Below are 18,414 nucleotides of genomic sequence, written 5' to 3'. Positions count from 1 at the left end.
ATTATTGGACCCTTGCCATGGACCAAACTAAACTGGATTGGCTATTTTCATAAAATAGGTTTTCGAAAACAGAGAGAAAGAAAATAAAAAACTAACCGCAACACTAGACTTTCCACACTTTCACTTCATTCGATTATGATTCGACATGAAAAGTATTCATCACCGGGTTTGATTTTGGGGAGACACATTTGGGTGTCTACAATACCGAACGGCATTCAAAACGCCAATTGGTACAACCCCATATCGATTGGTGTATGGTAAGGCTTGCCATCTTCCCGTTGAGCTAGAGCACCGAGCGTATTGGGCTATCAAGAGCCTAAATTTTGATGCTAAAGCAGCAGGCGAGAAGAGATTGCTACAACTTAACGAGTTGGATGAACTTCGAATGGAAGCTTATAAAAACTCAAGGTTGTACAAGGAGAGAACAAAGAAATGGCATGATAAGCATATTTTAAGGCGAGAGTTTCGCGAAGGAGAGTTGGTCTTGTTGTATAATTCTCATTTGAAATTGTTCCCTGGGAAACTTCGATCAAGATGGTCCGGTCCATTTCAAGTACGAAAAGTTTTCCCCTATGGTTCAGTTGAAATTTGGAGTGAAGCTACTGGCCTGGTTCTTTTAAGGTTAATGGACAACGTCTTAAGCACTATCAAGAAGGCGAACCCATTGAAGGGAAAGCGGTTTTTACCCTTTTCGATCCTCACTCAAATTGAATAAAAAGGAGGTTGAGCTTAAGACCTTATAAACAAGCGCTTTAGGGAGGCAACCCAATTTTTTCTACTCTTACTTAATTTTTTTTTAAATAAAATTTTTCTTTGGGCCTTCTTATATATATATATATATATATATATCAAAATAAAATAAAATAAAAATAAAAAGAAGAATAAGAAGAAGAGATTTGCGCCTGTTTTTCATAATATTTTGGAGTAGTTTATTTTAGTACTTAGTTTCATTTTTATTTTTTTTTTCTTTTTTTTTTATTTTCCTTAGTGCGTTAGTTTTTATGTAGTAGTAGTCTAGTTATTGTTTTTCTACTTTGGAGTATTGTTTTAGCTTTTGTTTTTACCTTATTTTGTTTTTAGTAGGTTAGGTAGTTTAATTATTTAGCTCTTAATTATTTAGGTCCAATATTTCAAAGTTTAATTATTTAGCTCCCTTAATTTACTCAGTACTGCCCTCTTTGTCTTCTTATGCAATTATGTAAATGCAGGTGAAAGAAACTTACACAAATATTGGAGTCCTCGCATCACAGAAGTTTAACAGAGCAGTCCACAAGCTAGTTGTGGCAATTCGATTTTTCCACAGCCTAGTTGCGGCAACATCCTCATTATGCATTGAAGCTTTGAGCAAATCAGTTCACTCCGCAGCGTGGCTGCGGTGAACAGCAGCCAGCCACGGACAACCTGTGGCTGGGTACCTAATGAAATAAAAAGGAAAAGGAGAAAGAGATTAGATAGGCAGAACAGTCCGCAACATTACCGCGGCATTTAAGAAGCCACCACAGCCATCCTGTGACCTGATCTTAAAACAAAAAAAAAAAAAAAAAAAAAAAAAGGAAAAAAGAAGGAGAGAATAAAAAAAAAGAGAGAAAAGAAAAAAAATCAGATAAAAAGATCAAGAATCGGCGCAGAGACGAGATTTCAAGCAAGCTTCCTCATACCTCTTATTCTGTTTCAAGATCTCCACCCTTGTCATCATCATTGTTGTTGGATTCATTCCCAAATATACATCAGCAATTTCAAGAGTCATCTTATTTTCTCGATCAAACGGTATTTCGAATGCAATCTTGAACCCCCTGTTTCATTGGCGAGGTATTTTATCGAACCCTAATCTCCGAATCAATTGTTGGCGGTGAAAACTGCTGAGTCTCGAGAAATTATTGCCCGTTCTCCCCTAAAAAGCTTGATTTCTTGGTTGTTCCCTGTTTATTGGAATTAGTTGATGATCTTTACTGGTTATTGCTCTTGATTTCGCCGCATCATTGATCTGTTCAACCGAAATTGCATCAATCTCGAATGGCTCGTTCTACCACAACTAAGAGTAAGAAAACTTCTGGAGTATCGCGACCCGTACCCGTCTCTAAGACCTGTACATCCAAAAAGAAATCCGCTAGTACTAAAGGAAAGGTGCCATCGACCAAGACTAAGGAGAAAGTGGTGGTTGGCTACTATGACATTAAATTTCGTGATGAAGAGCAAAAAGCGAAATATGAGAGATTGTTTGAGAGAGGAGTAACTGCAACTCGTTTCTGTGATGTTGATGCCTTAAAAACTCTAAATATTGAAGATGACGTTCAGTGGCTTTTCTCTAATGTTGGGTGGGGTGATTTTCTCATGCATAAATATCCAACATATAAAAGAGTCACGTTAGAGTTTTTAAGCTCCTTAAAGGCAGTTACTTATTCAGAACTAGGTTGCGGTGAAGGGTCTATTAGTTTTCAATTGTACAATGAAGAGCATACTTGGACTTTGGCAAGGTTTAATGAGGTGCTTGGGTTACCCCCTGGTGGCCTGAGACTAACTCCCCCATGTTGGTCTGCAGATCCTGTTTGGCAGTTATTAACTGGTGAGAGTACCTACGATTCAAAGATGAGCCCAACAAATCATATTCGCCACCCAGCGCTTAGATATGTCCAAAGGTTATTAGCTAACACTGTATTCGGTCGTCAAGAGAGGAGAAAAGCTCGAAAGGATGAATTATTCATGAAATGTCAAATGCTTCATGCTCAACCCATTGACACAGGTGCATTCCTCATCAAGCAGATGAAAGAGTTGGAAACCACCACTACCAAAAAGGGAGCAATCGTTCTTGGAGGTCTCATAACTCCTATTGCTCTTCATTTGGGACACAAGGAGCATCTTATGAAGGAAGAATCCATCGAGGGAACCGATTGCATAGACATTCCTGCATGTTCGTTAATGGGTTGGATTCGCAAGAAAGATGGCACCACTCTTTGGTGTATTCGAAATGATGAAGACGAATTACCCCCTAGAGAGGCATTATCTCTACGTGATAAGGCTAACTGGTCATTTGATGGTGTTCATCCTCGAACTCGGACTCAAATTCTTTCGGAGCCAGTGCCTCACCATATGTCTCCAATGGCGCTAGTTCATCCTCTACATTGACAGAGAAGGTTCTCTCAGATCTCCATACTTCGATTAATAAGATCAATAATGAGCAAAGGGAGATTAAAGAGCAATTGGCGTCGATATCCACTTTCCTTGGTACCTTGAGCAGTTGGATTCAATCAGGAGGATCTCAAAATCTTCCTCGTTTCCCTCCTCAATGAAGCTTTGTGAGTGCTTTTTCCCCTTATTTTATTCATGTTATATTATTGCATTGTGGACATTGCAATATTCAAGTGTGGGGGGAGGCTCTTGTGCATGCATGGTACATTTTTCACCATTCCTCTTTCTTATTTTATATCTTTTCTATTTTTTTTTGGTGTGTTTAGTATAGATTTATTGCTTTTTAGTATAGATTTATTGCTTTTTAGTATAGTTTTACCGCTTTGAAAAAAATGAAAAAAATACAAAAAAAAATAGAAAAAATTCAAAAATTACAAAAATACGTTCCAATGAATGATAAATCATGCTTCCCTGTGCCCTATACTTGAAAATTGTTTTGATTCTTGGTATATGATGATGAGTATTGTGGATAGGTTAGCCATGATTTGATATTTGATTGCTTGGATGCCTTAACATGCGTCAATTTTGTCCAACTGCTTGTGAATATAGTGCTTGACTAGTTGATTTGGTGAGGAATGTGTTTTAGTTCCTGGTATGTCAATGAATTTGAGTATTGGTTTGCGACTATAAGTAATGTTTTATGACTCATTATTATGCACATTGAGGAGGACGAAGGCGTTGTTCTCTTAGGTGGCCTTCAGATGAAATTAGATACATTTGTTCCCTTCTTGCTACCCATGTTGTTGCCATGACCTTTTTGTTGTTTATTAGCCATATTACAAGCCGGTTTTGCCCCATTGCTTACTAGTCCCGAGTTTGGCTTGGGGGAGCTATTAGTGAGTGAGGTGAGGGAATTTGTGATGTGCTATTTATTTGCACAATTTGGGGTGGTATTGAGAAGATATTTGTTCTTGATTGTAGTTTATTTTTGATGATTTTGAAAGTTGAATTTCTATAGTTAAAAAAAAAAAAAAAAAAAGTGAACTTCAAAAGAAAGAAAAAAAAATTTTGTTTAATGTTCAAATGTTCTAAGTGAAGGTTGATCAAAAGAAAAAAAAAATGAGTTTCAATAAGAAAAACCAAGTTGAAGAGTTCAAAGTTTGTCTATTCACTCAAGTTCTACATTGTTATATTTTTTATGCGTGAAATTGTAAGTGTTGGAAATTTTTGATGTGATTGGATTTATGTTTGGTGAATTTTTGGTGGAGTTGAAATATGTTGGGAATGATTGGTCATTATTTATTTTTGGCCTTGATTTTGTTAGGATTTTAGCTCCCTTAAGCATTGCTATTCTCTCACATTTTCCCAAATTTATCCTACCTCTTACCCTAACCTTACATTACAAGCTTTAAAGACCTTCCGACCTTTGTGCATAGAGTTGTGCGAATGTGAAAGTAGTTACTTATCAATGCAAGGAATGACTTGACATATTCCGAGTCGACTATTAGGTTGAGTGTATGTCTTTTTAAACACATGAGTGCGTGAGTTAGGAGGGCATTGTTCACATGATGGGGTTGGGATGGAGAGCGATCGAGTACATCTTTTACTTTCCACATAAATGAGATTCGAGTGTGTGAGCACTAGTCTTGAATTCTATATGCTCTTGTGGTTTGCTCTATTTGACAATTGTTAGGGAGGATGAGTGATTGGATGGATGAGATTGGTTGATTTGAAGCATATTTGTTAGATTTACCTTGAATTGGTTGTTCCTGATTGTTTTGGGGTGAAGTATTGATTTATTTATCCGTTGCTTTACTCGAGGATGAGCAAAGGTTTAGCTTGGGGGAATTTGATAACACGATATTATACACGATCTATATGTGATATTTGGTCATGTTTTATTGTGTTTTCTTCATTTTCCTAATCTTTTTTGAGCTATTATTCTTCCTATTTCGATATTGTTCTTCTTGGTTTGTTTGTTTTTGTTTTTGTAGGAATAGGGCTCGATTTGGGTGGAATTCGTTTTGATCGCGAGATAGTTCTTTATATGGAGCGTTTCTAGCGTCAAGGGAGCATTGTGGCAGCCTACTCCACAACTTGGTTGTGGCGTGTAATCTATTGGCCACAACCTGGTTGTGGGCGTCTGTATTAAAGCAAGGGAGAGGCGAAGACAGCCCATTCCAAAGCCCGGTTGTGGCGGTTTTCTTCATGCCACAACCCACCTATGGCAGCTCGTTTTGGCAGCGTTTAGGAGTCCTATTAAGATAGAAATACCTAGTTTTATGAGAGGATATAAATAGGTTTTAGATAGTCTTTTATCGATCACTTTTATATACATTATTTTAGAGCTTTTTGGTATTACGTTCTTCTACAATACTTTCTAGGGTTTTGCTTTGAAGATTGAAGATTTCATATTAAATTTCAAGTATTAATTTCTTTTCCTTATTCTCTTTAATTTCTATTGTTATTATGTTTTCTTTAATTAATTGTCTTGTTATTTCTATTATCATGTGTGAGTAGTTTCATTATCTAGGGTTAGGTTGAACCCTAATATGGGTTGATGTGTTAATTAATTCCCAATTTCCAATATAATTAATTTATAATTCCTCTTTGTTAGGGTTGGTTTTATTATTAATGATTAACTAGAAATAGTATTATTGAATGTAATTAGGTTTACAATGAAAGTTGATTCTTAATTGATTTTAGAACCCTAATTAAAAGTAAGAGCTTTTATGCATGAAAATAGCTAATTGTTCTTGCTAGCACTTATATGATGTCGTTCTCAATGTCTTTAATATGTATGATTCCATGAAAATAGGTATGATTGCATGTTAGGGAACCTATTAGTTGATCGAAAGAATTTCTTAGTATTGTTTCAGGGAGCATGTGTCCTGTGGAATATTTATTGATTTAATTAAGGGAAAGGGATTGTTTTATTGCATTGATTTATATTAGTGGGGATACTTAATCTTAGATGTCTTTAGTTTTTGATTAATTCCGTATTATTATTATTTTATTGCTTATTAGTTAATATTGTTTTAGTATATATTTCTCAACTTTGATTGGTTACTTGCTTAGTATTGATTTGAGTCTGTTTAATTAGTTAGTCCTTAGTCTCTTGGGATTCGATCCCTACTTGCTCATCTACATAGAAGAGTTAGTTCGGTTATTTTTGTTAGGTACGCGACATACCTATCATGCCATCACCACCTTCCACCAGCCGGCCACCGCTACTAGCAGCCAATGATAGCCGCCAGCAGCAGCAACCATCGACGTGGAGGTTAGGGCGGCAGCAGCCCCCTCCGTTTTGTGGTTGTGCGGCCTTCAAAAAAAATTCTTCTTGTTTTAATTTAATCTAGCTTTGATTTAATTTTGAGTTGTGTGATGATTTTTATGATGTTTGATTATAATTATTATGTATATAATTTTTGAATTTAGTTTTGTATTAAAAAGCCCCAAATTGAAAACCCTGGGTTTCTAAATTAATGTATATTGATGGAAATTGATTGTAGATGACCGAAACTTTTAAATTAGTTGTTTTAAAACATAATTACAGCAATTTAATATGTTTTTATAAAGCTGGAATTTTTTATATAAAAGTTATAATTATGTCACTTGAAAAGATTTTTAATTACCCATTAATAAGGAATAAAAGTAAGGGTTTTTAATTAATTTCAGCTTATTTTAGAGGGTTCGTAAGTGATTTAAAGAGTGTATATATTGTTGAAAATTTATATTGAATAAGTATTAATGTCTCTTTGTAATTTTGGGTTGTAGGAGATTTCCAAGTGAGTGACTTTATTTAGTCGTGGCGATTTTGAGATCATATTCAAGGTACTATACGTTCGCGTACTTGGTGATTATATGAGTATATAGAAGCATGCTAGGCTTTGATTAATTAATTCCAAGGTAGTATCATGATAGGTATTGATTGGAATTGTTGTATGAATTGATGTTGGTGAATGATTTGTGAAGTATAGATTATTGTGGTGAATTGATGATTGGAATTAATTATATTGACATGTTGCATATGAACCACACTTTTATTATTAGCATAATTGAGGGCATGATTAATTAAACTAAATGTTTAATTGAATTTGGAATATCAAAAGGGAATTTTATTATGGTTAATATATTTTTTATTAATGCTATAGGCATGGGAAAAGAGCTATTAAGTGTCTATGTACACGAGGATTAAATTATATTGAGGTGCCCAAGTGCACTTAAGGTGTTTTTAACACCGAGGGATAGGATTTGTAGCGCATTATGCATTTAAGGTGTCTTTGATACCGAGGTAGATTAAAAAGGGTTCAATATTAATGATTATGTGATCACTAATTATTCAAGAATTAAATTGGTATGTTTGATTGCTTGAATGATTATAATGATTGATTGTGTTATAGTTTGAGAGTCATCACCAAGTCTAAAAATATGTAAACAACGTAAAGTGAAAGAGATTACGCACCAAAACTCTTGGAACATATATACCTTGAGTATGAACATATGGTGGGAGTTATGGGGTTTTACTAGGAGTATTGGACGCTGTGTTTTCCTTTTTATTATGCGCATGAATTCCATCACTTACGAGTGGTTCTTTTATACTGGCACGGTTAGCTCCCGTGTTAGTACCCCTTTGATGGGGCAAGTTAGGGGGGAAACTCGTTCAATGAGTAGTCAAGCTAGATAAATAATTTAGTTATTTAATGAGTGGACATGTTGTATGTTGTGCGCTTGTAAGCATGTGCAACAAGGTAAGTTGTGTGATGATAGGCTGAAAGTATATTAGTGTATTTTGTTTACGCTTATGTACTCAGCATTGCTGATTGTGTGTTTGTATGTTTGTTTGGCCTTGTCTTTATCTTGGCCCTACGAAAACCCATTTCTTATGGCGAGTAGTGGGGACAAATTAAAGAGGATGTTTTCAGGTGATGAAGCATATTCCTGATGGCATGAGGAAAGAGCAAATTATACTTAGTTTCCATAAGATTATGATGTGGTTTACTGTTTTGAATATTATATATTATGTTTGTAAGACTAACGCAAAGATTTTGATTTTATTCGGTTTTAATAAGGGCCTACAATGGTTCCAAGTTGTAGGTTGACTTTGTTTGACTTTTTAAGTTGACTTGTTTGAAATGGTTTTAAAGATAGTCTTCTGCTATGTGTCTTTGATAATTGCCTTAGCTGTTTTACGGTGGTGGTAATCTTAGATTTTCCTATTTCGTATTTTAAAAAAGGCAAAATAGGTATTTTAAAGGAAAGGAATGTCTAGGGTTTTACAAAAAGCCACTGCAAAACAAGGGTTCTAGAGCGGTCACTTTAGAGGGTTGGAGCGGTCACTCCACAGGGTGGAGCGAGCGCTCCAATAGTTAAACCAGGTGTGCTCCGGCGGTTTTCAAGGATAGTTCAATTTTAAACGCTCATACCATCTTTATTTCTTGCCTAATTAGGCATGTGAGTTGTCGTTGGAAAGCTCTTGGACTCTACTTTCATCTTCAATTTGATTCACCCAAAAATTACTTGTAACGAAGAAGATATGGTTGATTGAAGTTGTTGAGAAATACATTGATAAGTTTCTGTCTTGGCTAACACATGGAATCCTTGGAGCTTTATTCTAAGCAAACAAAAGTTACTCGAGTTTGATGATGGTCAACCCCGAGAGATGACCACCAAGGAGTTTAGCACGGCTATGTGTCACGTTACGTGTCACAACACATGACACTTCTTCAACTTCCTCTACCAAGTTCCGTGCACCCACATCACACTAACTCACCCACTCTTTTCAATAATATTTTCCGAAAAATAAGACCGTACAATAATTGAATCGGCTTTGAAAAAGGAAGAGAGTAAAAAGAATTTGAAAGCTTTCTAATATACAATTAAGGATGATTATTGTAAATTAACCCATACAAGATACAACTTTCTCTTCAATTCACTATTCGAAATATAACTAGCTAATAAGCCATTGGAAAGAGATCAACATATGGTTTAAAGTAAGATCCATATACCAATATAATTGTACAGTCTACTAATTTGACAAGATTATGAAGAAATCAATGGCATTATGTAATACTCTGTATTTTTATAATATTTATATATATATAAATTATTATTTTATTTATTTTATAAATTAAAATGATCCATTTCATTTTAAAAGGAATTAATTATTTAAATAATATATAAGTGTGTGTAAAATTAAATGAGTCATTAATTGAGGCAATAAAAGTATTTTGAATTGGGTTAATTCTATTTAAATAATTGGACCAACTTGTTGGGAGATTAAGGACACGTAAGAGCCCAATAAGTTGGCCCCAAAGGAAGAAGTTAAGGGGAGTATGATTTAGTAATGGTAATATTGTAATTATGAGTTTTTGTTTTTAAAAAGGGAGTATAAATACTTTAAAATCTCAAAATTTTCCACTCAAGAATCATTATTGTTATATTTCACAAAAACCCCAAAAGTTCTTTCTTTATTTTTCCTCTGTTTTTCCTCTCCTTTTCCTCTCTCTTTCCCACGCCATTCTCTCTCTTCTTTTCTCTCCCACCGGCGGCCAGCAGCAGCAGCCGACGACCACCAACCGGTCACCGTACCTCTCTCTCCTCCTTCCTCTTTGTCGGTTTTGGTAGATTATAAAAAAATAAAAAAAACTCTTTCCTTCTCCTAATTTAATTCTTGTGTTTTATTGCTTTTAAAGCATAATTTTAATTATGTTTTGGTATTGATTTCGGGTATATGATGTTAAATTATTCATATAAATTTCAGATTTTTATTTAATCAATAACCCTAATTTACGAACCCTAGAATTTGAGGATTTTATGTAATTGGTTAGGGTTTAATGCTAGGTTGTTGTTATTGATTAATTCATGGTGTAAACATGTTTTTTTTTAATGAGTTTAAAGCCCTCAATTTAATGCTGTAATTTAACTATACACACTACCTTTTAATAATTGAAGGCCTGATCTGATTGACTGAACTAAGCTGAGTTGAACTGAACTAAACTGAACTGAATATTTTATGAGAGAAGGAAATTAAGAACTGAATATTTTATGAGAGAAGGAAATTAAGAACTGAAATGAACTCAACTGAAAATAATCGGAAGAGATCAGGCCCTGAATTAGGTTTGATTACCCATAAAAGGGAAAAAAAAGGTTTTAATGATTTAAATATGATTTCCTAATCTAAAAGTGATGTTTTATATTAAATAAGCATGCTGGAATTTTATTTAAGTCATAAAAACTAAGTCTTTTTAAAAGGATTTAAAGTACCCACTTAAAGAAAAAGTTTTATGGCCTTTATGTCATTAAATTGGGTTGATTAATAAGGATTAAAGAGTATTATATTTACTGGAAATTTGTGAGAATAGTGGATTAATTATAGTTATGTATTTTTATTTGTATGAAGCTTCGAGCTAGGTGATTTCTAGCGAGTGTGGCCGATTTTAGGCATTACTCAAGGTACGTGTGTGCACGAGAATATTTGTGTATGCATATTATCATCCTAAGATTGTAAATTATGATTTAAGTGATGAATTAGTAGCATGTTTGGTTGATTATATGCTTGGAATTGATGTTGGTTGAGCATGAATTATTATGCAAACATGTGAACATGTTATTTGAAGCATGATACAAGTTGAATATGTATGAATCATGGAAGTATGTTTTATTTTTAAGTATCAAGAAAGCATGAAATTAATAAGCATATATGTATGTTTTAAAAGAGCTATAATTAGAATTATTGAGTATGATTCATGAATTTAATTCTCATCCTTTTATTATTAGTGTTGAGTCAAGAAGCTAATTTATTTATTTACTCGCTCAAGTAAGTTGAGTTTGAGTCAAGGAAGTATAGTAGTGCATTTTATAAACCAAGTAGTAATCGTGCAATTTGTGCACAAATCTAGGTAAGGAACCTAAATTAAAATAAGTAGTTGTGCTCACTAATTAATTCAAGAATGAATTGGAAGTATGTATTGAATGTTGTTATGTTTATTCTTGAATGATTGGTTGGAGTCATCACAAGTTAAATTGGTAAATCACGTAAAGTTTAAGAGAATACGCACCAAAACTCTTGGAACGTATATACCTTGAGTATGAATATTTTGGGGGGGGGGGATTATGGGGTTTTATATTTAACCATAGCTTCTATAGGGGTACAGGATGCTGTACTTTCTTTATTTATTATTATGCGCTGAAATTCCGTCACTAGGTGACAGTAGTTGGTGCTCACTTGGTTAGCACCCAAGTGAGGGGTCCCTTATTATCAAGGGATAATTAAGGCAAGGAAACCTGTTCGATGCGTAATCCAAAGCTATTAATATTTTTAATATTGTTAGTTTTGAGTCAAAGGTAAGTTGACTTGTGACTATATGACGAGCATGTTTTAATTAATTTATTGATGATAAGATATTCATGTTAGTGTGGTGCATATGTATTCAGCTTTTGTTGATTGGTACTTTTGTGTTGTGTTTGGCTTTTCTTTGGTTGGCCCTACTATGACCCATTTACATGGTGAATAGAGAGTTGAAATAAAGGTAAAGTGGCAGGTACTTGAAACATGAAGAGGATGAAGGGAATGAGTGCAGAGAGTTACTTGCTATGTTTTCTTAATCTTATACTAGTATTATGAATTATTGATTTATGGTTTATAGACTAACATTAATATGTTTATTTATTTTTAAGTTGGTTTTTACAAGGGTCATGTTTGGCTTGGTTTCAACTTGTGAACTATTTAATTTTACTTTTGTTTTGAAGTTGTGAACTCAAGTTTTATTTTAAAAGTTGGTTTTTATTTTAGTCTTTCACCGTGTAATTTTGAAAAATAGCTTTAGTCGCTATCACAGTGGCGGCAATATTTTAATTGTTTCCTACAAAAGGTTACATTTTAAGTAAAAAGTGTATTTTTAAAGGGGGAAATTTTTAGAGTATTACACGTTATATACTACAAGTATTTTATAGTTCATCAATACCCTACGTAGTATTGCACATGTTTAAATCTAGTATTGGTTATCGTATGCGTTTGGCATGATGATATATACCTCATTATTATTTGCTAAGTGAATAGACAGTCGAATGAGTAGATGCCTTGGCCAATCAATAATGCACCATTATTCAATTCATTCAATGATTTCTAAAAAACAACTTTGGGAATTTTGGTCTCGCCGTTGGCGTTGGCGTTGGTGTTGTGGGGGCTCGCAAACTGCAAGTCAGCCAACATTGATGCATAGAATCATAGATGGACTAGTTTTGTATTGATGTACAACTATACTTTCATTACCTTAATAATAATAATAATATCTTTGTGGGTTGAAAAACCTCATAAAGTAGAGCATTATATGGAATATATTCAAATATCCATCATTATACAAGTTATAAGTTCTATTATGAATTCTCATTTGAACAAAAATGCATATTTGCACGAAATTATTCAAAAACTCACCCACACACACTTTATTTTGATCTCAAATGGAGCCTATTTTTCATTTTTCACTACAAGAAAATTGTCTTTTCGTATTGACTATTTCGTAGCAATTGTACGTTCGTTACAATATGCACATATATTTGTGAAATAGTAGAGGAATCCGTATCATTTTACAATTGACATAGTAAACCCATATGAAATCAATACGAAAAACATATGAATATTTATTCATCTTTATTCTATACATTTATAAAATTATGGAAAATCGTATCATTTACAATCGCCACCACTAAAACCCAAAAATCGATGCGAAAAGCCTTTTTAACACTAAATTTTAAAATTTTGTTTGACAAAGAGAAACATAAAATATGTTATAGCTTATTGGAAAAACATTTAAATTACAGCTTGAGGCTACATGTTCGAATCTTGTATAGATCATACGTAGCTTATATGTTTTTAATAAAGTTGAATGACCATCATCTTTACCATAAAATCAAGCTAAGCTTAATATATTCGGAAAGATTTTACCTTCCAATCTTAAGAATGGAGATTTAATCCCCACTAGATATACTTTTAGGGTAAGGATCCCTTATCCTTTCCCTCTCACTCTCAAAGTGTTTAACACACAAATACTGGACCAAAAACCGATAGGGTTGAGGGTTGAAGTACGGTCAAGATTCTTCTTGTTACCTTTTAAAAAAAATCATCTTCACCCTAAATGATAAAGCTAGTCTTACCATACAATCAGTTGTCAAGTTTAATTATACACAAATGAGCAAATCAGTTTTCCCCTTATTACACATTACTTGAAGATTTCATTTTGTGCAAACAAGTAAAATTTAGCAAAACAAGCAAAACATGTCACGACTCATTTTTCTTCAAGTGGTCAAATATGATACATATACTCTATATTACATAAAATAAGGTACAATCGATTGTATAATACGAAGTAAAAAATAAAAAATAAAAAAATAAAGTGTTCGACAAATACGAGTATGCGGCATCTAATCAATCACTTGTTGTGAATATACCATAAAGGTCAAAAGTGGGGGACTTGAGCCTGAGAGGTGGTAGTTAGTAAAACCAGACCAAATCCATTCCAAAATCATTCAACTCAGTTCATTTCTTCTCTTAATTTTTTCCAAGAAAATTCTAAAATTTGCTGTTGCATAATCTTCTTTTTTCTTTACTTTTGCTGCTGAATTCTTCCTCAACCTACGCGTTTCTCTTTCTTCCTACCCGCAACTTTCGCTCACTCGCTTTCTTTCTTTCTTACCCTTCCTACTTTTTGCTAGCTCAAGCACACCCCTCAAAACCCTGTTAATTTCTTCATTAAATTCCCCCATTTTTATTGATTTTCTTAGATCAATCTACTGTTAACCACTTGATTCTTCATCAATTTTTTCTGGGTATGTTTTATTTTTGAATTTTCATTACTTTTTTCACTTTAATTTTGAGCTCTACTGTTACTGATCTGAAGTAGTTTTTATCTTAATTCTGTAATTTTGCATTAATTTGGTGTGTGGGTCACTTGGGTTTGATCATTTAAGCTTAATTTTGTGTTTGTTTGATTAATTGTCAGAGTAATTGCTAATTGATTTGTTGAGCAAGTTCTTGAATTTCTTTTCTATTTGCATTATTTTTTTCTGGGTACTTGTGATCAATTAATAATTGTATGTCTACGATCTAATACAGATATTGGGTTTTAATTTTGATTCTGGGTTTATTTTTGTAGATCACTATAATCCATGGTCTAACTTATGCTACACCCTTTTTTCGGTGGAAATTTAAATTATTAGCGAATCTGATATATGCAGCTGTAAGCTAGCTATAAGCGTGGTTAAAAATCGCGCGTTGATCGGTGTTATTAATATTCGATTAAATTTTAATGTGTCTACTTAGCTTGTTATACTTCAGTCCATATATTTCTATTTGTTTGCTGAAAATGCATCTTGATGGATTTAATCTAATCTGTGATTGTAGAAGCTAGGATTCTGTTTCTAATTTGTTTTATTGAATGTACCTTTTTTATTATTTAATTATCGGTTTTTACAACCTTGCTTACTGTTTTCTGGTTGGAATTGTTTATGCATAAATGCAGTTAGTGAAACCCATCGTCTACTTAGTATACGGCATCTTGAGGAGTAAAACATGAGCTGTTTCAGCTGCTGTGGAGATGATGATTATCAGAGAGGAGGTGATAATGGGGCATACATGACAAATAATCCAGCTGGTACGGGTTTGTTGAATATCTATGTACATTGAGTCGCCCCATTTATATACAGATTGTTATTAATAAAAATAGATTCATCATTGTCGTATTGAACAAATGAATACTATATATAATTTCGTGTTTATTGATCATATGATTTGTTATGATTTCTTGAATTTTCTGTGTAAATAATATAAGGGATAAAAATGTAAGCTAGCCGTCATTCATGGCTCTGTACAATCTGCTATAGGTTGAAAGTAGTAGGTTGACTGAAAAGGCTATGATTTTCAGGCAATCATGCAGCATATCCAGCAAGAGAAGACAAGCCAAAGGATACACAAACCGTAAATTTTCAGCCTCCTGCGGTTTCTCCAATTACCGTGGATGAATTGAAAGAAGTTACAGATAATTTTGGAACGAAAGCTTTGATTGGTGAGGGATCTTATGGAAGAGTGTATTTTGGAACACTAAGAAGTGGACAAGCTGCTGCCTTGAAAAAATTAGATTCCTGTAAACAACCTGACCAAGAATTTTTAGGACAGGTAATGCCCTCAGCGGCAAGCATTATTAATTCCTTGACAATTTTGGTGTTCTGTCTAGCTAATTAACATCCTGATACATGCCTTACAGGTGTCTATGGTTTCAAGACTTAAACATGAAAATGTGCTTGCGCTTGTTGGCTATTGTCTTGATGGCAACTTTCGGGTCCTTGCATACGAGTATGCTGCAAATGGTTCCCTGCATGATATTCTTCATGGTAAGTTGTAGTTAATTGCTTTATTCTCTGTATTTCCAATTCCGCTATCATCTGTCTAACAGCCTCCAAGTTTTGTCCTATTATTCTATCTACTGCATCCATTAATGTATTAGGGAAAAGACAACTCACAATGTTATTAATTCTTTGAGCTTCTAAGTTGCTTAGTACAGGATAAATTTTAGTTCTGCAGATTATGTTTTGACAATTGGAACAATAGATGCTGTTTCATAAACTTCCTCTTTACTGTTTCTCACTGTGAAGCGACATTTTAAAGCAGTTCAGGTTATGCATGCTACCGTAGTAACTAGAAGTAATACTAATGCTGATTGCTTGTTATTTTATTAGTAGTCTATTTCGTCTGCAATCATTCTTATAGTAGGTTGCTTTATTACCCAGGAGCCTCCTAACATTGCAAAGACTTGAGTGGTTTTTGAGATGAATTATTGATTTTGTGAATTTTTTAAAATTTAATTTGACATTGGTGGTAAAACAGAATTATATTATAGTAGACAGTGATCCTACTTTCTAGCGTAGGAGTCCTTGTGATGCCGGAGATGTCCTCCTTGTCTGCATATTAAAAATCATATTTAATACTATGTTATTCAGGATCATGCAATTGTTTATTGATTAATCAGGTCCACCTTTTGACTTCAATTGCTTATTACTCTGTAAGACCGTAACTGACATGAAGAAAGGGCAATATGGAAGTTGATTTTTCTTCATTATTTCTTTTGCATGTTAAATTATACTTATTGACTGGCATGAAAGAAAGGGCAGGTTAGGAAATTGGAAGTCCACTTGTTCTATTTTTCTTTGTAATGCCTTTCCCCTCGAGAATTAAAAAAATTAAACCAAAACGATAAATAATAATATTAATAATAAAAAAAGACGAAAAAGGCCTTATTGGTTTCTGACTTTTCAGCTGAGATGTTTGTGAAATTCCTATGGAAGCATGATGTTCTGTTGCTCATATCTTTGTGATGCTCACTAACTAATGGAATGGTGTTTTTGTACATAGGAAGGAAAGGTGTCAAAGGAGCACAACCCGGTCCTGTCCTCTCATGGGCACAAAGAGTTAAAATTGCTGTCGGGGCAGCCAAAGGCCTTGAGTATTTGCATGAGAAAGCTCAGCCCCATATTATACATCGTGATATTAAGTCCAGCAATGTACTTTTATTCGATGATGATGTTGCAAAAATTGCTGATTTTGATTTATCAAATCAAGCTCCCGATATGGCAGCACGTTTACATTCCACGCGTGTTCTCGGAACTTTTGGATACCATGCTCCAGAGTAAGTCTCATTGTGTTTCAATATTCATAATTCTATCTTGCCTGTTGTCAACAGTAGTAATTAAAAGTAATCCGTTAAGCTATGTTCCGTAAGCTGTTGATAGAAGTAGCCAGGCTGTCGTGTATATAATTGTGATCTTTCTATCAGATGTTAGATTCGACTACTATTGTTGGATTTGAGGTTGTTACCAAGCCAGTGTCAAATTTGGACAGCTTATGAGAAATTTCTATCCTTTTTCATCCAATATAAAGGGTGAAGTGGTCATACCCATAACAGAGTATCAATTATCTGACACCAAGTACTTGAGTTGAATTGACGAGTAACATAGGTTTTTCTGGGGAAGTTGATTTGCATTCCTCTTTCGGATTTCAATTATTCTTTATAATCTTACATGACTATTTTACATTCAAAGTAACAAAACATTTCTGTCTTAATATTAAATTCATCCACTCATGTCAAAGCAGGGTGCTTCTCTCTATTTTGTTAAATTATTCCCGTGTTATCGTGCCTTGAAGTAACAATATTTTCCTTACCTTTCTTATTAGATATGCTATGACGGGACAATTAAGCTCAAAGAGTGATGTCTATAGCTTTGGTGTTGTTCTCTTGGAGCTGTTAACAGGGCGCAAACCTGTAGACCATACTTTACCTCGTGGACAACAGAGTCTTGTGACATGGGTAATGTTTTGATTTCTTTATTCCTTTATTATTGTTATGGGTTTACATGTTATCTCACTCCTAGTCTTTTCTTCTTTCAGGCAACTCCAAAACTTAGCGAAGATAAGGTAAAACAATGTGTTGATCCAAGGCTAGGATCAGATTATCCTCCCAAGGCTATTGCAAAGGTAGTGTATTGTTTTTTACTTCACATATCATATGATTAATGACAAAAATCAAAACCTAGCACTATTGTTGGACTCTTAAAAATATGAGCTAAACTTGAAATCTCTCTTGGTCACTATTGTTGAACCCAGATGGCCGCTGTTGCTGCTCTCTGTGTGCAGTATGAATCCGATTTTCGTCCAAATATGAGCATAGTTGTCAAAGCGCTTCAACCTTTGTTAAGGGCCAATGAAGCTTCACATGCATAAAATCTCCGCTTGCCAAGGAAATGAGAAATTTGTATAAGTATATTACATTGATTTCTTTCATATGTGATTCAACAATAGCGAGATGTATTCTGTTAAAATTGATTCTTGTAAACTGCTGTAACCTGTAAGTCTGTAATGCATAGAATATTGTTCCTATAACATAAAAATCTTCCACCTTTAGGCCGTGTTTTCTCATGTTATGTTTGTTGAAGGGGGTCATTTTTCTTCTTAACCATTCCTTTCTTTTCCCTCTTTTTGCAAAGCAAATGCCTATGATCCTTTTGCAAAATAGCTTTTGATCTGTAAAAAAATTTATGATTAAACGATTGCGACTTGAAAGAACTCAAACTACCCCAAAATCCAAAATCATCAAATAAAAACTAGTACAATTGATCTATCAAATAAAGCAAAACATGTTTATAAAAATCTGAGGCAAGATAAAACAAACCCCACTGGCCAATGGCCACTACCCAAACCAAAATGAGTTGAATCCTTCAAATTTTGACAGAACGAAGCCT

At 34.0% G+C, this 18,414-nt stretch overlaps 1 protein-coding gene across 1 annotated transcript; it reads left to right on the top strand.

The window, feature by feature from the left end:
• Positions 1 to 13,631: 13,631 nt before the first annotated feature.
• On the top strand, positions 13,632 to 18,091 carry LOC145581953 (pto-interacting protein 1-like). The gene is made up of 8 exons (XM_081638995.1): positions 13,632 to 13,953; positions 14,646 to 14,777; positions 15,048 to 15,298; positions 15,387 to 15,513; positions 16,532 to 16,805; positions 17,351 to 17,483; positions 17,564 to 17,650; positions 17,780 to 18,091. Exons 2-8 carry the CDS (start codon positions 14,696 to 14,698, stop codon positions 17,894 to 17,896), a joined length of 1,071 nt encoding a protein of 356 aa, XP_081495121.1. The 5' UTR covers positions 13,632 to 13,953; positions 14,646 to 14,695; the 3' UTR covers positions 17,897 to 18,091.
• Positions 18,092 to 18,414: the final 323 nt, after the last annotated feature.

The sequence above is a fragment of the Chenopodium album genome, chromosome 15 (assembly GCF_948465745.1).
Source record: "Chenopodium album chromosome 15, dcCheAlbu1.1, whole genome shotgun sequence".
In the NCBI taxonomy this organism is placed as follows: domain Eukaryota; kingdom Viridiplantae; phylum Streptophyta; class Magnoliopsida; order Caryophyllales; family Amaranthaceae; genus Chenopodium; species Chenopodium album.
This window is presented reverse-complemented; position numbering and strand designations above follow the sequence as displayed.